The sequence below is a fragment of the Panthera tigris genome, chromosome A3, assembly GCF_018350195.1.
Source record: "Panthera tigris isolate Pti1 chromosome A3, P.tigris_Pti1_mat1.1, whole genome shotgun sequence".
In the NCBI taxonomy this organism is placed as follows: Eukaryota; Metazoa; Chordata; class Mammalia; order Carnivora; family Felidae; genus Panthera; species Panthera tigris.
In genome coordinates, this window is record NC_056662.1 from 38936558 (window position 1) to 38962773 (window position 26216).

Sequence of the window (26216 nt, forward strand, 5' to 3'; positions counted from 1 at the left end):
AGTTTTCAATGGATGGTACAATAACTTGATTCAAGCAAGTATCATCAAAGAATGCAATGCCATCAGATAGGATTTTGGGGAATAGGGTAATTTTATACATCCCACAAATTACTTACCAGTTACCAAAAAAAAAAAAAAAAGTGCCTTTACAATGGAAAAACCAGTCAGATGCCACCTTAACTGAGTGAGCAAAGTTAACAGCACAAATAATGGGACAAACTGACATCAGGAACTTCATGATATGAAGCAATGGGTAGTATACAACACCATTTATGGAGAAATCTTACCAAAACCTTTCTCTCTGAATTAACTGTGAGAAAACAATCAGACAAATCCAGATTGTGGGTATTCTATAACTCACTACTGTAGACTTTAAAACTGACTGACACAATCACGAAAGAACTATAAAGAATATTATTGGAATGAATGAGAAATTTGACTATTTATCAATATTAAATTCCTTTAGTGTGATACTGTGCTGATGTAGAAGACTCTGTTTTTGGAAGTTACATGTTGAAGTACTTTTTAGGGATGAACTGTCATGATGCCTGTAACTCTTGAACAGTTAAATACTTTAGAAAAAGGAATTGTCTGTACATGCTGTCTCCAATTCCACCCCTCATTCTCTCTTGAACCCACGTTAATCTTATCCCTTTCATTCCACCAAAACAGTTAAAAATCACTGGATATCTGATGATCTCCACACCGATCATTTTTAGTCTATATTTTATTGACCCATCTTTTCATTGAAATGCTTTCTTCACTTGGCTGTCTGGATACCCTACAATCCTGAATTTCCTCCTGTGGTTTTTGGTGGTTTCTTCCCAGTTGTCTTTGGATAAATCTATGTATATTTTCCTCACCTTCTAAATGCTGCAGTACTCCAGGGATCAGTTTTTGAACCTCTTTTCTTCCTTTCTACCTATACTCACTCTTTTGGTGTTCTTCACTTTCAGAGGCGTGGACAAGGAAGATATCCAAATTCAGATCTCCAGCTATGACCTCTTTCCTGAACTCTAACTTGTATATTCAAATGTCTCCTTGACATGCCTATTTTGAGATGTAACAGGCATCTTAAAATTAACATGTGACTAAAAGAGAATTTTTGAGGTTCCTTTGGAAACCTATTCCATCCACAATCAGGAGTAGTACAATAGCCTCTTGACTGATTTTCTCCATTTTGTCCTTGCCTCCTACCTTAATCTACCCTCAAGACAGCACCCAGGATGATCCTGTTAAAAAAATAATTCAGATCTTATCACCCCTCAGCTCAAAACTCCAACAGTTTATCATCTCAATCACAGAAGAAGTTCAAGTCCTTCTGGCTCCACATTACCCGTCTCACCTCATCTATTATTCTTTTTCCCACTTACTCACTCCAGTCACACTGCTGTCTTTGCTATTCCTTAAACACAACAGATAAACTATAGCTTCCGGGCCATGTATTTGCTATTACCTCTGCTCTCATACTCTTCTCTGCATGTCTCACTATCTGACTTCTACTAGTTTCTGCTCAAATACTTTTTTTTATTAGACTCATCTGAACATAAGATTTATGAGGTCAAGGATTTGTATGTTTTGCTCACATTGTGTCTAGAAAAGTTCCTGGCATTAGCAGGTGCGCAATAAGTATTTGAAGGAAAGTTGGAGTGCTGAAGGATATTGAGAAAAAAAGAAACAGATATCCTTTTCACTAGCATCTATTAAACCAAAGATAACTAAGGAAAAGAGGACTTCTATCATATCTAATGTTTTAAGATTATAAACAAACGTCATTATTTGTTCATATTCTAGATGGAATTTCAAAAATATTATTTACATATACCCTGTATCATCTACAACCAAAAAATTGTCACATCGATTATTTGAACCATAATGTAAGAGAGGTTATTTAACATATGAGCTAAAACTGACTATCTTTCATTTATATGTACATTACAAATTCCCTAATGAGGCACATTCACTGGTGAAGACCCAACATACATCACCTTATCTATTTATCAAAATGAGTCAGCCAGGATACATTTTTAGTAACACACTGAGATGGGAAAAATTACTCCACAAACATCAAAATAATGAACTACAACTTTATTTAAAAATTTTATCATTCAACATTTTTACTTACTCATAATACTAACTAATGTGATCGTATTACTACATTTGCATAAGGAACTAAAGTATCAACAGAAAGTCTAGTTTATTCTAGTTGTTACATCAATGTACCTGTTATCTGCCTCCTTTAATACTATACCTTTAAGGAATTAAACTCATGCTGTTACTATAGTATATAACCCAATGTAAAAAGATTAGAAGTTTAAATACTCTAAAATAAAATTCCTTTTAAAAACCAAATGATGCTAAGCAAAATTAGTCACAGAAAGACAAATATCACATGACTTCACTCATATGATGACTTTAAGACACACGGGAACACAGATGAACACAAGGGAAGGGAAGTAAAAATAATATAAAAACAGGGAGGGGGACAAAACATAAGAGACTCTTAAATATGGAGAACAAACAGAGGGTTACTGGAGGGGTTGTGGGAGGGGGATGGGCTAAATGGGTAAGGGGCATTAAGGAATTTACTGAAATCACTGTTGCACTGTATGCTAACTAATTTCAATGTAAATTAAAAAAAATAAAATTTAAAATAGTGTAAAAAAAAAACAAACAAACCATATTCCAACAAGTGTTAGTGATTAAGGGTACTTATTTTTCTGAAAAGCTTAATATTTTGGAAATTCAAGCCACAGAACACCTAGTAAATGAGATAGCATAATCTCATACTGACCCTTTGTGGTTTATTGAAGTATAACATAAAATCCCTGTGGTTCCAGGTAACTATTACTGGGAACACACATTTTGCTGAACACAAATCCACCAAAATTCACATATGACATGAATAGTACTGTAGCTTATCAGGTACCTTTTATAAATATCTCAGTTTCAGCAAGAAAGGTATTATTAGTCCCACTTTCCAAACAAATAAACAGATCCTGAAGATTAGCTTATTTGTGTCATTTACTATATACATTATATAAAAGGCCCTTTATATTTACACACATGCACATTTATGCAGATACTCGTGTGCATGCACATACCAAGGATTCACAGATAGCAATACTCTATTTGAGACTTTCAAAAATACTATGGCTAAAGACTTAAAAAATATATACTATATATTAGAATATCAACTGTCCTCCATTCAATTAGCAGTAAAAAAAAGAATATATTTGGGGTGCCTGGGTGGCTCAGTCGGTTAAGCGTCCAATTTTGGCTCAGGTCATGATCTTGTGGTCCGTAAGTTTGAGCCTTGCGTCAGGCTCTGTGTTGACAGCTTGGAGCCTGGAGCCTGTTTCAGTTTCTGTGTCTCCCTCTCTCTCTCTCCGTACCCTGCTCATACTCTCTCAAAAATAAAGTTAAAAAAAAAAAAAAAAAAAGAATATATCCAATTTTGATGGTAAGTCCACAAAACTGGCACTTTTACTTATTGCTAAAGGCATTATAAGCTAGTACAACCCTTTTGGAAAACAATTTGGCAATTATCTCAAGACACAAAAAGTGTTCATGCCTTTTCCTAGTAATTCCATTTCTGGGAAGTTATCCTATAAAAATAATTCAAAATATGGAAAAAGCTATAGATTATTTATAACGTCCTAGATGCTTGGCATCTGAGATTTAACATTTGAGGTTTTGACACTGGTAGTTTTAACAACTTGTGAGAGAACCACAGGTTGATCCACAGCATATGTCAAGTTGCTATGTGAATGAGAAAGTCACAGAACTACCAAGTGAGCTTGACTGCCAGTATTTAGCTTTCTTTGTGGTCTGACTGCTCTCTAGATGCTCAGAAACATTTCTAAAATGGGGACAGAGGGAATGGACATGTTCATTAAAAAACTGTTTAAAAGTAAAAAGCCCTATGGGGCACCTGGGTGACTCAGTCGGTTAAGCCTCCGACTTTGGGTCAGGTCATGATCTCATGGCTTTGAGTTTGAGCCCTGTGTTGGGCTCTATGCTGACAGCTCAGAGCCTGAAGCCTGCTTCAGATTCTGTCTCTTTCTTTCTCTGCCCCTCCCTTGCTCATGCTCTCTTTCTCAAAAAGTAAATAAACATTAAAAATAAAAGGCCCTAAAATAGTAAGCCAGTTACTTGGCTGGTGATGAATGTGAAGAGTCTAAGAAAGTACTGATATTTTTAGGTTAAAATTAGTAATGGTCTTCAGTCACATTTCTTTCCAATACCTTAAGTCTACCACAGTGAAAGATCAGAAATATGATTAAGTGTTCAACAACAGAGAGATGATAAATCAATCCATCTAATCACTCAGTGGCTGAATTAGGGTACTGGAATTAACAGACAATAATTTTTCATTTTACATTTTCAAGATATTTTCTGTGACATTAATATTACATCTAGAAATTAAACTCAAGATTAAAACGTACTGCTAAACAGAAAAAGGAAGAGTTCACATTTCATTTCATAAGGTCTGCACTACCCTGATACCAAAAACACTGCAAGAAACAAAAACCATAGACAAATATTTCTGATTAACATAGGTGTAAAAAATCTAACAAAACATTACTAAATTGAATTCAGGAATATGTAAAAAGGATAATACACCATGACCAAGTGAGGTTTAGCCCCAGGAAAACTGTATTACTTATATCTTCCAGGTATAAACAAGTATAAATATCACTTTTTTGTAATTTCCCTATATAACTATATTAATGTAGACAAAAGTTTGATCTGGTCCACTTGACAAAGCTGAAGTATTTGCTATAAAACTTCTCAATCAAGTTTATTATAAATCTGCTTTCTCAGTCAATTCAACACTCCAATTCAAAATGTTCATTTTAGGGGTGCTTGGGTGGCTCAGTCATTTAAGCGTCCAACCCTTGATTTTGGCTCAGGTCATGATGCCATGGTTCATGGGATTGAGCCCCACGTCAGACTGCACTGACAGTGCAGATCTTGCTTGGTATTCTCTCTCCCCCTCTCTGCCCCCCACCTGATCATGTGCATGCATACTCTCTCAAAATAAAATGATAAAAACATTAAAAAAAATGTTCATTTAAAATATCTTCATTCAATGAGTTCATTCTAAGATTAAACTGTAATTACAATGTATTTTACTTAAAAGACAGAATTCAACATTCCATGGAATTATAAAGTAAAGAACCTCAATCATAAAGTGAAAGATGTTCTTCACAAACATTCTCAAGTTGAATGGTTAGATCACCTTATTGTGAGACTTACTGAAAAGAGCATCTAACCCCTTAAAGCAGCCTCTTTGATTTTTTTGGTGGATAATTCTAATGATGAAGAGAATTACTCTTTATATTAAATTAAACTCTACCTTCCTTCAATTTTTATTTACTAGCAGAAGTACTGACTTCTGAGATAATAAGAGCAATTAAGTCTTCATTAATACAGTCATCCTGCAAATACTTGAAAATAACCAGTAAGTCACTTTGTAGACTTTTCCTCTCCAGGCTAAACTTGAGTTCTCCCAACTGTTTCAATTACACTACTAAATTTCATTTTTCTTACCACCATTTCCTGCAAAAGACAAACATTTAAAATAAATGGGCTACAACGTAGCACCACATTCCTACAGGAATATGCAGGAGATGTGTCCACCCTAGGAATTTTATTACACTAGTCAAACAACTACCAAGTATCAAACTATGCTAGTTTCCCCCCCAATAAAAATCTACGCAAACATTACCAGTGAAAAAGCATACTAATTGTATGAAATAGATACAATTGAATATAGAACGCTTAATTTTTTTTAAGTTTTATAATTTTTTGAGAGAGAGAACAAATGTGCATGCATGTGTGTGTGAGCAAGAGAGAGGCAGAGAGAGAGAATCCCAAGCAGGCTCCACACTGTCAGGGCAAAGCCTGAAGGTGAGGCTTGATTCCATGAACCGTGAAATCAGGACCCGAGCCAAAATCAAGAGTTAAACTTAACCGACTGAGCCACCCAGGGACCCCAAGAACACTTGATATTCCTACAAGTTGTTAATACTCTTTGATCTAGAGATGAATTGTGGGAAAAGAACTGAATCCTGGTCAAAAATTATACCTATCTTTAAAAGATATATGTGTATGTTGTACACCTGAAACTAACAACACTGTATATTAACTATACTGGGATTAAAAAAAAAAAAAAAAGATATATATGTATGTAAACAGCAGTAATCTGCAAAAACAATATTGGTTCCAAGGGTACATGTTGCTTTGCTCAGGTTGCTGAAAAAATGAGTATGCTAGAAAACAATCCTCATTTATAATAGCTTTTATCTTTGTTTAGCTTTGACATGGTTTTAATTAGTATTGTACTACTCTAAAAAAACTGTTGAGCCCTTCAAGGCAGTTATAAAAATCACTTACTATATTTCTTTGACTCTTCACAGCAAAACTGAGATGGAAAACTATGTATTAATGTATTTTGTGCTAGTGAAACCTCACTAATTAAGGTCTAACAGGGGTTATGGGAGAAAAGTACATTTACGAATTACATATTTTAAAAAGAAGTTAATGACCTTAGAACACATGGTGCCTGTATTCAAGTTTGTACATCCTAACAATACCGGAATCAAACCTAGGAAAGGTCTATCTTCATAAATGGACAGAAATACTTTACAGTTAGTAAATCAAAGAAACCAAGAATAAAGTGGCAAGAGTCCATAACACTACTCCCTAAAAAAATTAAATGATGTATGCAAATACCATGTTAACTTCCTCACCAAAATATTCCTGGAAAATAAGATTTGTTTTTGTTTCTAAGAGTTATTCTTCTTTTCTTTCATATCTAAAATACCCTCAATATCCTGAAATGAAGAAAAATAAATGAACATAGTAAGTATATAATTCTTACCTGGAACCCACTTAATTTCCATTTCCATATCATTTTCTTTGCCTTTCTTTTCTTTTTCTTGAATAACTTGCAAGAGCTGTTTGTATTTAGCAATTTGTTCTTCATCATCCTTCTGACTTTTCTTTGTTTTCCCATCTTCTTCCATATTGACTTTATCATCACCTAATAAAAAAAATCAATTTCATCTAACATACAGAAATAATTGACATTTAAATCTAGTATTTAAATCTCACAGTCACTATAGCACCTTCTAAAAGATGTTGTTAGATATAATGCAAAAACAGAATACCAAAATCAGACAAATTTCTTAATATTAAATGAATTCATTGAAAGAATTAGGTCTTGTTTATAATAAAAATCATTTGCAATATAAGTTCTAAGTAGTGTACTTCGAAATCTCTCTTTTATTACAATTCATATTTCAAAATAATTTTATAGACATGTAACATCCTTGGACTTCTCTTCCTTATAAATAAGACAGCAGAGATAGCTTTTTATCCCTCTTTACGTCTTCCACCATCTGGCATAGTGGCTTTAAAATGTTATGGTCAATACAAGGGTGAATGTTGTTGGGATGCATGTGGTACATGGATATAACTGTTATACTGAAGAGACAGATAAAGGAAGCTGCTTGTAGTCCAAAATGAACAATAAAGAGTCTTTTCCATTTGATATGCTTACTCTCAGGATCTCATTAATACACTGAGAATAAAAGCAAATAAATTAGAAGTTAATTCAATTAATATCCCTCTGTGGAAAAATATCCACATTTCCATGTCTTAATTTATAAAAATAATATTTAGAATACAAAGGAACAATATAAAATTCAGGGCAACAAATACCAAAGAAAACTAATACGTGAAAAGTTTGTTCGGTCTGTATTTCCACTGTAATTTTCCAAGTCAAAAACATAAATTAAGAACCTAGGTTTTAATGCAAAACATACAGACTTATTGAATTGACTAAATGTCCCTGGTAAAGGAAAATTTAGAAGCAGCATAATGAAGACCCTCTCTTCTATAAGCTATGGCTAACCGGTCACTAAAAATGTCTAATATCATCAAACATTTAGCTGTCAAACATCAATGTTAACAGATTGTCCTCACATCTTAAAAAAGGTGACATGGAAAAAACATTGGTTAAGTAAATGTTTTCATAGTTTTTTTCTCTAAATGAATAAAAAAATAGTCCAGGACATTCTTTCCATCCTATCACACTTTTATATTTTCACTCAAACAGCTGAAATTCATCTTTTTCCTGTTTGTGCTTTGTGCCACAAAAATAATGTTGGATAGAATTCTGTCATGTATCCCATAACTCAATGGATAAAACATCAGGAACACATTAACAAAATGGCAATGTATTTCTTTCTATTAAAAGCTTACTTCTGAAAACATAATTAGAAGCAAGCTCCTTCCAGGTTGAAATTTTAGTGGTAAGTCTCTGATGGCCTACTTTAAATTGATTTTTTCCAGTACTAAAATTTTACTTTCCAAAGCTCTAAAATGTGGGATAATTCATGTAAATCTGTTTTTTCCCAATTCAAGGACAATACTTTGTGAGAGTCTTAATACTATATAAAGAATAAAAAAAGTAGTCCAACAGTAAGAAGCCCTGTGATGATCTTTTATAAACAACACCAGGAACATCTAGTAACTCTAAAGCATTCAAAAATACTAATGTATCTCTCAGAGGCACTACACTGCAGATTAAAGTAAGCTGGCAATCAATTAAAATAATGAAGAAAAATGCATGCTTTTAAAACTTAATGAGTAGTATATTTAAAACAAAAAGCCATTAATTCTTAAAGTTTTAGAAGTAAAAATATATGATACATGGTAGTATGGTAAGCACTTTGTGACCATTATCTCAATCTTTCCAAACATGAGCCAGGTACTATTATTATCCTCATTTCATAGCTGTGGAAAGAAAAGCACAAGGGCTTAGGAAAGTTAACCTATGTAACTTTACTATGTGGTAAACTCAGGATTTGAAACCAGTGGAGCACAAGATCTTAAAAATATACTACACATCACATTTTTGTCCAAATGTCAGTATCATTTCAAGTCTAGGTCAGTTCTCTCAAACCAATCAAAGAAACCTATTAACATTCTTCACAAATATACATGTTCTCTTCTTTCCTTTAACTTAGAGCAGCTAGTGAAGAAAAACTATTCCAGAATTATCAGAAAGTGATAAATGACCATACAGGCATTTGGATAAAAAGAATCTATAGACAAATCAGTATGTATATGAGAGAAAGACAGGCTATTTGAAAAAGGACTTGGTTGTTCTGATCATACTAGAAATAAAATGGTCACTCAATCTGGAGTTGAGTTTGAAATGCCAAAAATTAATAAGCAACAGTCACTGAAGCCTGAAAAAAATGAGAAGGCTTTTATGCCCAACATAACTACCCTTGCAAATCATACTTTTTCAGAGACTATTAAATACCTAAGAAATTATGTGGTTTTATTAATATGAGATGTCTGAACAAAGAAACTAGGATGACTTTTCCATTCCATGTGTGGAGTACAATTCACGTTATGAAAAACTTAGAAAAATAATGCAGTATCTTCAGTAGTCTAAAAAATGATAGGCCAATCATAAGATCTCAGAAAGTTAGTTTAATGGTCCTATGATAATACTAAAAAGAATTTTATGGTACAAAAACAGACACAACAGAACAAAGAACCCAGAAATGGACCCATAAACGTATGGCCAACTAATCTTTGACAAAGCAGGAAAGAATATCCAATGGAATAAAGACAGTTTCTTCAGCAAGTGGTGCTGGGAAAACTGGACAGAGACATACAGAACAATGTACCTGGATCACTTTCTTACACCATACACAAAAATAAACCCAAAATGGATGAAAGACCTAAAGGTAAGACAGGAAGCCATCAAAATCCTCGAGAAGAAAGCAGGCAAAAACCTCTTTGATCTTGGCCGCAGCAACTTCTTACTCAACATGTCTCCGGAGGCAAGGGAAACAAAAGCAAAAATGAACTACTGGGACCTCATCAAAATAAAAAGCTTCTGCACAGCGAAGGAAACAATCAGCAAAACTAAAAGGCAACTGACAGAATGGGAGAAGATATTTGCAAACGACATATCAGATAAAGGGTTAGTATCCAAAATCTATAAAGAACTTACCAAACTCAACACCCAAGAAACAAATAATCCAGTGAAGAAATGGGAAAAAGACATGAATAGACACTTCTCTAAAGAAGACATCCAGATGGCCAACTGACACATGAAAAAAATGCTCAACGTCACTCATCATCAGGGAAATACAAACCAAAACCACAATGAGATACCACCTCACTCCTGTCAGAAAGGCTAACATGAACAACTCAGGCAACAATAGATGTTAGCGAGGATGCAATTCTGCATGAAAACTGGTGCAGCCACTCTGCAAAACAATGTAGAGGTTCCTCAAAAAATTAAAAATAGAGCTTCCCTAGGACCTAGCAATTGCACTACTAGGTATTCATCCAAGGAATACAGGTATGCTGTTTCAAAGAGACACATGCACCCCAATGTTTATAGCAGCACTATCGACAATAGCCAAAGTATGGAAAGAGCCCAAATATCCATCGACTGATGGATGAATAAAGATACGGTATATATATACAATGGAACTCTACTTGGTGATAAGAAACAATGAAATCTTGCCATTTGAAACAATGCGATGGAACTAGAATGTATTATGCTAAGTGAAGTAAGTCAGAGAAAGACAAATATCATAATGATTTCACTCATATGTGGAATTTAAGAAACGAAACAGATGAATATAGGGGAAGGGGAGCAAAAACAGATAAGATAAAAGCAGAGTGGGGGGAGACAAACCATGAGAGACCCTTAAATACAGAGCACAAATTGAGGGTTGCTGGTGGGGTGTTGGGAATGGGTGATGAGCATTAAGGAAGGCACTTGTTGGGATGAGCACTGGGTGTTATATGTAAGTGATGAATCACTAAATTCTATTCCTGAAATCATTATTACAGTACATACTAACTAACTTGGATTTAAATAAAAAATAAATTAGATAAATTAAAAAAAAAAAAACAGAAAAGAAAAAAGGAAAAAAAAAGGAAAAAAAAAAGTGTGAACCATAATGTAAACAATGGACTTTTCGGTGATACTGATATATCAGTGTAGGTTCCTCATTTGTAACAAATATGCCACCTCGGTTAGGATGTTGATAATGAGGCAGGCTGTGTGTATCCATGTGTTAGGAGGGTGGGCAGAGGGATGTGGGAACAATGTATTTTCAGCTCATTTCTGCTGTGAACTCAAAACTGTTGTAAAAAATATAGTCTATTAAAACAGAAGAAAAGAAAGGCTCAAAAAAAAACTGGAGTAATGTAGTCCCAGAATGACCAGAGTAAATGAAAGTTCTCTCTGATTAGATACTCTCATCTCAACTATCAAATTAGCACACAAGGTTAACTACATATACAAGGAAACAAAAATAATAGAAATGAACCCAAAAAGACTTAAAATATTGAAATCATCAGATACAGACTGTAAGAAGATACTTAGTTTATGGAAGTGTTGAAAATATCTGCAATGAACAGAAAATTATATAAAGTGGTATTGCTGTTTTGAAAAATGGCCAAAGAGGACTTTTGGAAGTCTATCAACAGATTCAACACCACTGAAAAGCAAATTAGGAACTGGAAGATAGGTCAGAAGAAAACACCCAGAATGCAGCACAGAGAGATGATAGATCAAGAAATATACAAGAGTAGCAACATGGAAGTTACAGTGAAAATATCTTATATACATACATATATATACGTGTGTGTGTGTGTGTGTCCACACACACATAATTAGAGTTCCAGAAAGAGAGGGAAGAAGAAATGTGTGACTAGACAATGGTTGAGAAATTTCCAAAAGGGATCAAAGATACCATGCCACAAATGCAAGAAATCCAATAAACCCGAAGCACACAAATAAATCTGTTAGTTCACAGTAATACTGAAGACAAAAAAAAAAAAAAAAAAAAGGACAAAAAAACTTTAAAAGTAGTCAAAGAAAAAAGAAATCCAGGAGATAACCTTCAAAAGACTGAAAAAAAGTAGTCACGAAAAAAATTCTAGACAATCTTCAAAACACTGAAAATGTCAGACAGGTGATTTCTCAAAAACGAGGAAACTACAAGTCAGTAGGATATTATCATTATCATTAGTGTGGGGATGGAGAGGACTTCCTAGAATTTTTTTTTTTTTTACCTAGTGAAAGTATCTTTCTCAAATGAAAGCCAAACAAGGATATTTTTTTACTAAAACTCAAGAGAGTTTTACACCAGCAAACACTACCAGAACTTATCAGGGATAGATTTAAGACAGAAGGAAAATGGTCCTCAGAAGTATGACATTTAGAAAAGAATAAAGAGCAAAAAAAAGTGAAGAAAATGTGGGTAAAATGAAATAGGGCAGTTTAAATATCAATATCCCGTGGAACTTATAAAAAAAGAGGATAACAAAACAGAGGATAACATGAAAGTCGTTTTAAGATTCTCTGTATTATCTAAGAGGGTAAAGATATTAATTACCATTAGGCCTTAATAAATTAAGAATGCAAGTCACAATTTCTAGAACAATCACTAAACGAACTGAAACAGTCTACTTTCCAAACTAGTTGAGGAGAAAATGGAATACAAAAAATAATCAATCCAAAAGTAACTCTTAATATTAAAAAAGGGGGCATTATAGAGCATTTTACTAGTTTGTTAAGAGACTACAAAACTATGTGAATTAGGACAAGTCTAAAAGGCCAGGCTTTAGGCACCTGGGTGGCTCAGTCACTTGAGCATCCAAATCTTGATTTTGGGCTCAGGTCATGATTCCAGGGTCATGGGGTTGAGCCACCCATTGGGCTCCACATTGAGTGTGGAACCTGCTTGGGATTCTCTCTCACCCCTTCTGCCCCTCTCCTCGGCTCACGTACGCTCTCTTTAAAAAAAAAAAAAAAAAAAATTAAAATTAAAAGAATTAAAAGGTCAGGCTTTTTTTGTTTGGTATAAGCTGTGGGGGAGGGGCAGAAAAAGTGGGGGGAACAGAGGATCCAAAGCAGGCTCCATGCTGACAGCCGAGAGAGCCCGATGCAGGGCTCGAACCTACAAACAGTGAGATCATGACCTGAGCTGAAGTTGGACACTCAACCGACTGAGCCACCCAAGCGACCCTGTTTGGTAAAAGTTTTAAACAAAATGTTTGTGGTTAAAGAAATTCAGGCCAAAAAAATACTTCTAAAAAGTTTCAAATATTATCCATAGGTGTATATAATACTGTACACTTGAGTATGCTTTGCAGGCAGCCTAAGAATTAGCTTGGCACTCCCTTTAAGCTACTGCCAAAGACGTATTTCCACTAATAAGCCTAGATTAGGGATCTAAATGCTTGCGAACATAGAACACCAAAAGACTAACAAGTACCTTGTAGCTCCTCTTCTATCTCCTCTTCATCTTCACTAGAGGAAGCTAAGTAAGCTTGAAAATCCATGTCCAAAAGCTCTTCCTTTTTAAACTTCCTGTTGAGTGTTGTAATTCTTTCATGATCAGTCTCATCCCAAGTGATTTCCACCTTCACCAATAAGAATAAAAAAGTATCAGAATATTTGTCATTAATGTGGATGTTTAACAATATTTAAAAGGTTAAGACATGTTAAAGCAAATCATAAATGACATGCTTAATAAAAAGTATTTTATTTATGAAAGAGGAACCATTTTCATCAATCTATGTTCTTCTATCTCTCTGCTATATGCAAGGTACTCTATTATTAGGAGTAAAAATTCATCGGTGTGTTAATTAATTGTAGGCAAAAGAAATAAAACACATTAGTGAAAACGTTACATTATTATGAACCAACAAAACATGTTTTTCACCTGGAGTTCTAAGTATTTCAGGAGGTCTACAAACTATGTGAAATCTATTAAAGCTTTCAACACAATTTCAATAGGGTCCTTTTTCCAAAAAAAGATTAAGAGCCACTGATAAGAAATGTATCTACTGGTTGGAAGTGCAGTAAACCCCACGATACAGAAATTCATCTATAACATGATTAATCTGTTGATTGGCTCCTGCCCTCTATGCTGCCCCTATTCTCAGATGGGGTCTTGTCAGATGTTTTAACTTCATTATAAGTTAATGAATTATAAGGGTGGGTCCCCTATGTTTTGTTTTGTTTTGTTTTCTCCTCAGGCTAATCTCCCCAGATCAGGACAACAAAATGGGCACCAGTTAACCAAAGGATCCCTAAGATAACTGTCACTACCTTAGAAGCTCTAACTAGTCACAGGATTCAGAATTACCCCTATTCAGAAAATTTCCCTGAGATGATAACCATAAAACTGCTGCTGGAACTGGTACAGATGTGGATGGTACCCTAGGAATTCCAGAAAAGCTGTCTGGACAGTCTTGCCTTGGTCATTTTTCAGTCTTGAAAAGAAACCAACCCTACATTTTACGTTACTGAATCTTTTAAACTACACTTATCACAATGGTGGGGTTTTACCATACTCAGTAACTCATCAAGGTTACATAGTGCCCATCATAGCATGTGGAAGACAGATACAATAGGTCTCTCTACCATCAGCCTGTCCTCAGAAGAGCACAGTGGTCTGTCACAGAAAAGGCAATGGGAAGACTGGGTAGTTGCTGCAGAGTCTATCTGTGGGTAGAAGGTTTATGGGGGGAAAGAAGAGAGAAGGTAGGCAGCTAAGTAACAAACTAATTCAATAAAAATCTTCTGGCCGTTCATTATTAAGCATTAATGTGACATCTAGGAGTCCTGAATTACTTTACTTAAACTGTTTTTATAATTTTGGATCATATCCGCAGAAAAAATGTGTTTCTATTTAAAATTTCTACTGGTTTTAACTGTGATTTGAAATAATCTGTTACCTCCTTCTCCTTACTCTGTAGGGTATTAATAACTGACATATAACTTATTAAAGAATCTAGTTGAATAAGAATGTACGGGAAAGACAGAGGAGATAAACATTTGTGGGTAAATGACTCAAGCTTAAAGGCATAAGAAAAATTTGAAAATAGGTTCAAACAAATAAAAATGCAAATATACTTGTGTTTCCCTTCTACTTGTATTTGTGCATTAAAATTTTGAATACTTTCCATTTTCAAAGATGTTATAAGTAAATAATACATAAAATCTTTTCTTAAAGCAAGAATCCAGCTATACACTTTTAACAGTTAAGAAATACCGTTGAGGTTCCCATCGCAGCAGATGTGAAATATTTTGGTTTATATGCTGTTAAATCCACTTCTGAGGCTACGTCCTTGGGCTCATCATCAAAGGTAATATCATCTGGTATAAACCTAAGAAACAAAAAATAAATTTATTTAAACATATGCTGTAGTGATAAACAACCAGAGTTTAGATTCTCCCCTAATTAGTTCTAGTTTATACATACATACCATAAAAAAGTTTCTATAAAACACACATGTAGATGAGGCAAACCATGTTAGAAATGACCTTGGCGCAAAATTTCTGAAATTCATAAACCATAAATCTGTAATTCCACTAAATTTGAATGAACTCTGTAGGCAGAAACCCTGCATTAGGAATCAGTTAATATGAATCAGGTGCAAACACACATGCCCCCCCCCCCCCGCCCCCCATGTTTCAAAACGACCTAGACTCCTGATGGCACAGTCTTGGCTTGTATATGGTATTTTGAAGATCAAATAGAACTAGTAATGGATAAGTGTTCTAAATATAAAGTATCAGACACAGAAGGTGTCAGTGAAAATAAGGAATAAGCTTAAAATTAAGCTAAAAAATCTTCACAATATTATCTTACAATATTTTTTCATAAATAATTAGCTCCTAAGTGTAAATGTAATTGTCTGACAATGCTTAGGCATCAGGCTAAAGAATAGGGGGGGAAAGCATAGTTAAATAACCCATGGTTAATATATTTAGGTTTTGTAATTTATATAGATTTTGTTCCATACACAAAAAAGCATATGCTCTGTAATCCACTAAAAATTATTTGTTGGTAGAGAAACAGATAATTAAGGTTCACTAGGTCTACACAGTATCCTCCTCCAGCTACACTTTTGCAGATTTAGTAGAAGAGAAATAGGTATCTGAAATCAATATTTTTAAGTGTTATTAATGTGCATGCATTTATATTTTTGGGCAGGTGAAAAAAAGTTTCTCTAGATAATTGGACAGTAGCAGAAAACTCAATTTTCTTTTCTGATGCATGCTTAACAAAATAAAACAGGGAATGTAAATTTTTTCCATGGTCACTGATCTTATTTTCTAGGCCTGCCAGACCTTATTCTAACATAGTATGGAAATGTCCCCAAACAGAACTAGAAAGAACAAAATGATCCCGAAAACAACATGTTAACATGAATTCATAATATCCAAAGAGTTTGATATTCTAACAAATGTTTGGTAACTACTATTTAAACATTCAGAACAAGTACCTCCAACTGAAACTCTTAACATAAAAGAGAAGGAAACACTTGTCTGATGAGATAAGCCCTTTGTGTTAAATATGCAAACATACTAAAATTTTATTCCAAATTATCAATTCAAAAATTTTTATTTGTTTTTCTACCAGTCGGAATGCTTTCAAAGTATGAAAGCCACAGACTATGAATGATGCATTTTTTTTCGGAAATATTTCATTTTGAGAACAAAGCCTCTCACAAACCTGGATACAGAGAACTGATTTCTATTCAAAGTGTCATAGTAAAATGGTGTATTGGGTTCAAAAGGACTAGGCTAATGATAAAATGGTACAGTAGTTTAGTTTCCTGTTTCCTCAGAACTGACATTTACAACCACCTAAGGGTTTTCAGCTCTGGGTCAGTGAAGCCTGTGCACGTGGTGAAAATGCCAAAGTCCAAAGACAATGCCGGCAACACCATTCATTCATTGAACAGCATTTATGGCGGCATTGTCCAATGAAACTTTCTGTGATGATGGCAATCTGCTCTATCCAACATATGGTCTGCCCTATATCTGCTCTGCATTAAGTACTTTACATATGTCTAATGACTAAGCAAATGAATGATTTTAAAATTTTTAAAAATTTTAAATAGTCAGATGTGACTAGTGGCTACTGCATTAGACAGCACAGATGTAGAGGTACCAGTTTATTAGCAAATTCCTCTGCCCCTACCTCAATGCTTTTTTTTTTTTAAGTTAATTCACCTGGTTCCTAGTTCTAAAAGAGAGTTGCAAAGAAATATCACTACATATAACTAAAAACATAGCCAGTATGTTTGAAATTCAGGATATAAATGCAGGGTGACTCATACATAATAGTTTAGCATTTCCTTGTTATAGTTTTAAGAGTGATGCTCCACAGGAGCAAAAAATCCTCTTTCACAACATGAAACAACATAAAATACTAGGAGTCTAATATTTTACTTCTTATAATCACATTGTGCTACAAGATAAAATTGGTAAGACATACTGGATTACCTTAGATCTATGAATGAACAACTACTTTCAAATTCCAGGCCGTCACAATCCTCATAAATTTTGCCAGCTGTTTCAGGGGAATCACAGTCTACTACTGCATAATAGTACTTGAGTCGTTTGAATTGATAATCTCTCAGTTTTTCTCTAGAAGTCCTAAAAGGTAGAAAACTCATTAAGCTTAGAACACAAATACCAATCTTCCTTTAAAAAATGAATGTAAATGTTTCAAAAAATTGTTTCATCCCAATCTATCTTTCTTTCATGACTCTGCCTTTATGGGCATTAATACTTAAGCTCATTTTATTATTTTGACAAGGCACAGACTAGGTATTTTGATTGAAAATTAGTATCTAGAAGAGTGTAAGAATTACATGTGGTTACCTAGAGTTTAACTCTTGAATAGTCATTTTTTTTATTTTGCTACCACATATAACCGCTCAAGTAAAACTGCTGAACAAGTTTATAATATTAAATGTATTATATTAATATAATATATTAACATTAATATAATTAATGATAATTAATAATTAAAGATAATATTAATAATTAAACATATTACAAACTATGCTAGGAAAGCATTAGTTCTAAGTACAAAGAAATTCCTGATCTGGTAAAATGTTTATTTCAGATTTATGTGTTGTCAAGTCTAAATGGTTGTAAGTTTAATTTCATTTAACATATTGAAACTCTTCATTGGCTCTCTTCTGCCCCCAATCTTGTCAATTACCATTTTTATTACGTGCACATAGCTCCACCTAGTGGTTTAAAAATTACCTTAAATTTTTTTTCAATACTACATTATGATGATAAAACAATGTTATCACTATTTTTTTATTTAATCCTCAAATTTACAAAAACTGTATATTTTGAAGACAAATAGGGTTTCAATGCCACTATTATGGAAAGCAACATCTCAGGAAAAAAATAAAACTTATTCAGAGCAATGAGGCTGAGAAATGTTTTTCAAAACTGCAGTAATTTGTGAATACTGAAATGTAAATATACACACAAAATGTTGTTGGAATAGTGTGCCACTTCTGACAGACTTTAATCTGCTTTTGCAACCTGTTTTAACGATGAATGGCAGGCAGAGCATAAACTTTAGTTCCATTACAGTGACCACAATTCTGAGTTAGTGACATGAACTCATGAGATTTAATTTTATTTTCTATAATGGCTTAATACCAGTCCTTTTCAGGGGCATCTTCAGGTATACTTAATAACTCTACTGGTCCTTGAACTTGCTCTTCCTTCATCCTCTCCTTTCCAAATTCTGAAGGATATATCTAAACACACACACACACACAAAAAAAAAATAAGATAAGATCAATATATTCTTTACTTACAATATCCGGAACTCCAAGAATTACAACTGAACTCAATGAAAACAGCAAGAATGACTCACTTCCAAACCTACTACGGAAAGCTAAAACATTCTGAGGAATCTCCTTAAAAATAGTTGTTTTGGTTGGAATGAAACAGATGTGGAACTTGAGAACAAAAACAGAGTGTCTCCTGCATACATCAACTAGGACAAGAGGGTTCTGGAATCCAAGGGAAAAATAAAAGCAAAACAAGAGTCTAGGCACTCAAGGAACTCAATGTAAACACACACATAAGAAATGACTGTTGACGCAAAATACACAAAAATGATTACTGAAGGACATAAAACATACGTAATAAAAAATAATTTTGTAATACTCAATTTATCTTTTAAGTCATATCATTTATCCAATATCCATTATCCAATGCTTTAAGAAATCCTTTAAATAGAGGGGCTCCTGGGTGGCTCAGTCTGACTTTGGTTCAGGTCATGATCTCACAGTTCGTGGGTTTGGGTCCAATGTTGGGCTATGCTGACAACTTGGGGAGCCTGGAGCCTGCTTCAGATTGTTTCCTTCTCTCTCTGCCCCTACTCTACCCCCGCCCCAAAATAAATAAACTTAAAAAAAAATTAAGAAATCCTTTAAATATAACTGAAAGTTATCACATAGTTTAGATACAATCTTGGTATAAAAAAAGGATTCACCCTCATTGGGATCTGGCACTATTTTTTTTTTTAAGTTTATTTATTTATTTTGAGAGAGGGAGTGTGTGTGTGAGCATGAATGGGGGAGGAACAGGGAGAGAGAAGGAGAGGGAGAGGGAGAGGGAGAGGGAGAGGGAGAGGGAGAGGGAGAGGGAGAGAGAGAAAATCCCAAGCAGGCTCCATGCTGTCAGGGCAGAGCCCAATGTAGGGCTCAAACTCAAAGAACTGTGAGATCACGACCTGAGCTGAAACCAAGAGTTGGACATTTAACCCACTGAGCTACCCAAGCAACCCAGGATTTGGTATTTTTGTATATTGGCTACTTTTGAGAGTCAAGAAATATAACTGTATTAATTTGTCTTGTTTGGATACTACTGGGCTTAATATATATGTTAACTAAAACTATTTTTTTCAATTCTGTGCAATATGCAATTTATCAAATAGGGGATTTGAGTTTTTCCTATTAGTGTGAGTGGCAACAATAGGTTTTCACGTAGAAGTTTTAAATATATATGTAGTCACATCTGTTGATTCCTTTTCCCTTTTCTAAGTCTAGAAATTCCTAATACCCATTTCCTGAAACACAGATTTAATAAAAACACAATTCCATTTTATTCTGTTTCTGGGGTTTGATTTTTTAATTTTTTCCCATACTTTATATAGAGTTTATTTTGGGCTATTATGAGGTAAAGATCTGAAATAAGCTCTTCATATAAAGACTCATCCATTTGTTCTAATATCAGGTATTCAAACTTATTTTGGTCTAAATTATAATATAAACTCTTCTATTTATCTATTCCATTCCATCTATTTGTCCCTCTATTTTTACCCAAACTTGTTAACTCACACAGCAATATAAAAGATTTAGATGTTGTACCTGACAGAATCCTTTTATACTGGTGTATTTTCCCAAAAATGTATTAGTCATTCTCACTGTTTATTCTTTTAGATGATTACTGGTATCCTTTTTCTTTACTTTCATTTGAACTGAGATTATGGCTGAAACTACACTAAACCTATAGAACTGACATCTTTAAATATTTAAACAGAATTATAATTTAGAGCTGTTTCAGGCACTACACTCAATACTGTGTGAGTTTCTTTTCATTTCATCCTTACAACTACCCTAGGAAATGCTATTTTTGTATCCACTGCCAGATGAGAGAACACATCTGAGAGAGTAATAAAATGCCCAAAATCACATGCCATGTATCAGAATCAAGATTTGTATTTTTTTTTTAAATGTTTATTTATTTATTTTGAGACAGAGAGCATGAGCAGGGGAGGGGCAGAAAGAGAAGGAGAGAGGGAGTCCCAAGCAGGTTCAAGCCTGAGGCAGGGCTGGTTCCCACAAACTATGAGATTATGACCTGAGCTGAAATCAGGAGTTGGATACTTAACTGATTGAGCCACCTAGGTGCCCCCAGAATCAAGATCTGCCTGCAGTCTGTCATACAACAAAGCCTAGATTCTTAACCATTATGCTTGCTCTCCAGAAATATGGTATCTCAAAATTTAAGTTTTTCAAATTTACCAGTGTTACCATTTCACATATGTCACATATGTTTAAGGGAATTCTCAAGGATTTTGTGTTTCTGCTGCTAGTAAAAATAGATTTTTTTTTTCTTAATTGGTTAAGAATTGAAGAATGCAATTAAAAAATATGTATTTTATACTCTGTCCCTTTATTGAGCTTTATATATTGTAATAGCTTTCCAATTGATCTCTTTGGGTTTTTAAATTACGTACAATCACCTAACCCATCAATAGCAATAATTTTACTCCTTCCTTTTACATTTGTTATACTGGTTTCATGCCTAACTACAGTGGACAACTGCCAGATTATTTTCTTTAAAAGGAAAAGTATGACTTAAAAAAAAAAAAAAAGATGAGATTCAAAATGTTTAGAAGTATTTACTTCAAAATGAAATCAATTCTCACCTTTACAGAAAATATAACACCTCCTTTAGGTTTAAATGAATTAAACAAAGCCAGCAAATCTTTTGCCTTTAATCTGTCCCAGTCCATGTTGCAAACAGCTAATCGACGTGTAATCTATGAAATGAGAAAAATTAAATATTACATAACCTCTATCATTCCCAACACTTATAAAATATACAAAAAACGTAATGCTTTCTTTCCCCCAAAATTCTGACATCATCAATAGAAGTATTTATAAGAGAAAACTTTGGTCCTGAGAAACTTAACAGAAGACCATGGGGGAGAGGAAGTGGGAAAAAAAAAGTCACAGAGAGGGAGGAAGGCAAACCATAAGAGACTCTTAAATACTGAGAACAAACTGAGGGTTGATGGGGCAGGGGGAGGGAGAGGGTAAAGTGGGTGATGGGCATCGAGAAGGGCACCTGTTGGGATGAGCACTGGGTGCTGTATGGAAACCAATTTGACAATAAATTATATTTAATATAAAAAAATAAATAAAAATAAAGATGATTTTTAAAAAAAGAAAAAGAAAACTTTGGTTGAGTCACACATGATAAAACTGTCAACAGATAAACACTTTCTCTTATATGGTTTTTAGTTCTTGAATCAGAATACGATAATCAGCTGATTTTTTAATAACCAAGTTTGTTAAGCTATTTTGCTTCCCATGCATGAGCATGGAGGTTAAGTAGATTACCCTATAGCATTTCTAATAGGTGCAGTAGGAACTGAAATAAAAACTACCAGCTAAAACAATCAATTCCATATCAAGAAGTTTTAATGAGAATCATCATTAAGAGTATTTACCAATAAATCTTTTCCCAATTTAATGACATCAATTCTACCATTCATAAAAGCTACTTGTACTGTGCTCATCACATATAATGTTATTTATTCAAAAGTTCACCTCATCAGCCCGAGGAGCATCTTTATCTAATTCTCTCCAAGCATGCTCAAAACCAGAGTCCTCTGGCAGTAAATCTGCCATATCTTCTTCATCTTCAGAACTAGTTTCTATATTTCCTTTACCCCTTGCAAGATCAGGACCACTGTCACTTTCATCATCATTCTCACTCTCCTCATCTTCATCCTCCTCCTCATCATTTTCATTTCCATCAACATCATCATCATCATCATCATCATCAGTTGAACTTCTACCAATGTCTGTAATTTCATCTTCAGATTCTTCATCACCTATTTCACTAGCACTTTCTGATTCTTCCTCCAGAGCATCTTTGTCAAACCTCTTACCACCTGTCGAGTTTTCATAACCATCACTGTCTCTTGCCATTAGCGAAACCACTGCAAAAAACATTAAAGGAGGGAGAAATTAAGAAAATGTAAACACAATTAAATTCAAATCACGTTATTCTGACCTCAAATCTAGTAAAAGTAATTTCTATGAAAGAGACTTAAAAAACAAACAAACCCTAAATTCAACAAAAGTTCATGCCTAATTTACTTGATAGAAATTTTGATATGTACCCAGATCATACAAGTAGATTCACATATTTGTTCAGAATTATGCAGTGCCTGCTGTGTGCTAGGTGCTCAATATAAAATCATTGGTAAGAGAAGTTATTAGTTAAGTGAATAGATGGAAGGGTCTGGATCAAATAAAATCAATCACATCCATACACATAAAGAGCTACAATAGGAGTCTCTATATAAGTGCAACTGAGTTGCTACTTGAAGGATAAAGAGGAAGTATTCAAGATTAGAGTAATGAGGGAAATGCTCCAAACACCAAGAAAAATAAATGCAAAGATCCAAGAATAGGAAAAAGCTGGCAAGAATGTATGGACTGCAGGTGGCCAAGAGTCAAGTAAGAAATTAAACTGAATAGCGAGGTACAGGCCACGCTTTCCAAAAACCATGTAGAAGGTTTGGATTTTGTCATAAAAGCAGTGATAAGCTGCTGCTATGCTTTCAGAAAGAGGGACATCATCAGATTTGCACAGTGAGATAGATCACCTTGACTGTGCTGTAGAAACTTGACCAGATGGAGTCAAGAGGATATGATTAGAAAATTAGAAGTGTAGTACAATACTCCTACCAAGAGATGAAGATAGCACTAAATTAGAAACAGATACAAAGAGGTTAATGGATTCACTTCAGAGTTTCGGAGTCAGGAGTTAAAATCAACAGTAATTAGTGACAGGGGCTTGGTATGGGGCACAGAAGTTTTAGAATTGTCAAAGATGAGTCCTAGCTTCTTGGCTTGAGGATGGATGGATAGATAGATAGATACATAGATACATAGATAAACATGCAATATTGGAAAAGAAACAGTTTGCTTGCTTGGTAGAGGTAGATCATGAGTTCAGTTTTCACTATGTTGAATCTGAAGTGCCTTGGAATCATATACGAGGAGATATCAAGAAGGCTGCTGGCTGTATGAGTTTACAGCTCAGAAAAGTTGCATGCTGGAGATAAAACTTTTCACTCACTCATGTGTAGTGATAACAGAAGCTTGAGATGTGGATGAGATCACCTATGCAGGGCAAAACACAGGTTTTCTGCTAAATCTTGAACTTGGTTAACTAATAGCAATACCATGAAGAGTGAAAGATTGTGTTTACTTATATTGAATTTTTTTTTTAACCCTCATAACTCTGAAAAACCTCATTTTCTAGTTCTAAAGCAATTTATATGATTCTTTCTACTATGGGTATGTGTATGTTGATATACAGTATCTCACACATTATATTCATCTTTAAGTTGGAGCTTATGTTTCTGCTTAAAGCTCTATTTGGAGAAATAAAAAAAAATATTAAAAGCTTAATGCTTAGAATGAAATTCAAAGTTAGTTTTTCCCTTGGTCCTATAATCTGATAATAGTTATTCATTGACCTAGTATTTACTACTTACTTTACTATGTAAATAAAAGGCATTGAACTCAGGAAAAGAAAAAGGGAGATGGCTTGTAACATGATCCTATGCTCCTGATGGTTCATAAGCCAAAAGAAATTGTTTATTGAATAATGAAGCTTTATTCTAAGGTAACACAGAAGAGACATCTAAATTTGCCTGCAGAGAGGTATTTAAGACAGGCTTCACAAAGATACCATTTGATCTGAGACTAAATGAAAGAGTTCTGCTAAGAGGAAAAGAAATGGGCTTCTATTTTAGTACCACAACAGAGTGGGGGACCATAAAAAATAACTAGCCAGTAGATGTGAAAAAGCCAAAAAAAGGAATTATCATAAGTTCTGCATATGAGATCAAAAAACACCACAGCGGTGAAGGAGAGTTACTATGAGGCAAGCACCAGAATTCACTTTTAAGCAACGTGCTCAGAAATAACACCTCAGAGATCTACCTTTATCTAATACTGTAATTATTTCTCAAGCATCAGTCATTATTATGCCATTTTCATGATTTTTGCATATCACTGTTTTTTCATCAGTGAAATTGAAATTTTTTTTAATTAAAAAAATTAGCTTTGTTCTAAGTATCTCTGAAGTCACAGATGTGATGTAGTGGTTATACTTTTTCTTAAATAAATATTTATTCCTAAATACATATCTATTAACATAAAAAACTTTGAGTATCTTGTTACATATGCCATGTTTTCCCGTATGACAATGGTACATACATCACACTTTGTGTGTGATTTGGGTTATATAATAAATCAATACATGAAAGACTTAAAAAAGATCTAGTATTTTAATATTTTTGATGATATCGAGTACATTCAGAGTACTGATTTATTTGCTCAGAGCCCACCAGGTATACAATACTAGATAATGTAGGATTATCTCTCTATTCCTGGATGGTACTGCTCTACAGTAACTGTAAACAGTACTTACCTTGCTACTTAAAAAAATGCTTTGTTACCCCCCCATTATAAAAGTAATGAATGCTCATTGGTAAAATATTAAGAAAATACAGTTTAATAAAGAAAATAAAAAGACTAGTAATTTTTCATGCAGAGATACCTGGATGGCTATTTTGGTACATAATTCCCTAAATCTGTTTTCTATGATGTATCCATTAATTTTTTTAAGTAGCTTGTCATACCATTATCACTATTTTGCAACTTATTTTTAAAGCTTCATATATCATAAACATTTGGATATATCACAATTTACTTAATCAATCCCCTGATTTATGCCAATTTTACATTTTAAAACAATGTTATAATGCATATTATTTGCACATATGCCCAATTAAAATAAGTTCTTAGGAGTACAAGTGCTGGGCATCAACATATCATAATGACACATAATACCAAACCATACCTCCTCACATCACCTGTACCTTGCAGCACTTAGAAAGACCCCTGCACATAGTAGTTGCTGGAATGATAACTGACAAATGAATAATGAACAAAAGATGGTTATATACAAAGTCACTATTCCTTACTTACACCTAATGCCTTTCTAGACTATAGAACTGATGTAAATTACTGGAAGAAACATGATGGGGTAGAAAGAAAGATTCAAAGACTTGAGTCGCAGGCCCAGCTCTGTGTATCCTAACATAAATCACTTTAGTCTTGTTTCCCAATTAATCTATCCTAATTTCTCAAGCTTACTGAGAAAATTTAATGGAGATATATAAAAAGATTCTATAAAATCAATCCAAAGGATTATATGGGTATGTTTTATTAATCCAATGCCCCAAATCAAGTGAAATTTCAAAGAGGCTAGACTAACTTATCTCACAAACTCAGCATCAAACAAATCTTGCTGCTGTTCCTATTCTGATCTTATTCTCCAATTTCAATAACCAAACTCCTATCCCTTCTCCCTACACCTCAGTTTGCTGCCTGGTTCCACTACAAACGAAATGACACCCCATCCTGACCTCCTACTCCCTATCTAGAATTTTATCTACTGCCTGATACCTCCTACCTTTCCAATATAATCTCAGCCTGTC

At 34.1% G+C, this 26216-nt stretch overlaps 1 protein-coding gene across 2 annotated transcripts in view; it reads right to left on the reverse strand.

Moving 5' to 3' along the window:
* The window catches only part of ESF1 (ESF1 nucleolar pre-rRNA processing protein homolog), a 63778-nt gene that overhangs the window by 34103 nt on the left and 3459 nt on the right, over positions 1-26216 (reverse strand). For both annotated transcript variants that reach the window (XM_042980925.1, XM_007086805.3), the window contains exons 3-9: positions 22240-22634; positions 21333-21446; positions 18548-18648; positions 17363-17515; positions 15120-15234; positions 13335-13482; positions 6890-7051 (exon numbers count right to left, since the gene is read on the reverse strand). In XM_042980925.1, coding sequence (XP_042836859.1) covers positions 6890-7051; positions 13335-13482; positions 15120-15234; positions 17363-17515; positions 18548-18648; positions 21333-21446; positions 22240-22634 — 1188 coding nt within the window. The remainder of the gene's footprint in view (positions 1-6889; positions 7052-13334; positions 13483-15119; positions 15235-17362; positions 17516-18547; positions 18649-21332; positions 21447-22239; positions 22635-26216) is intronic.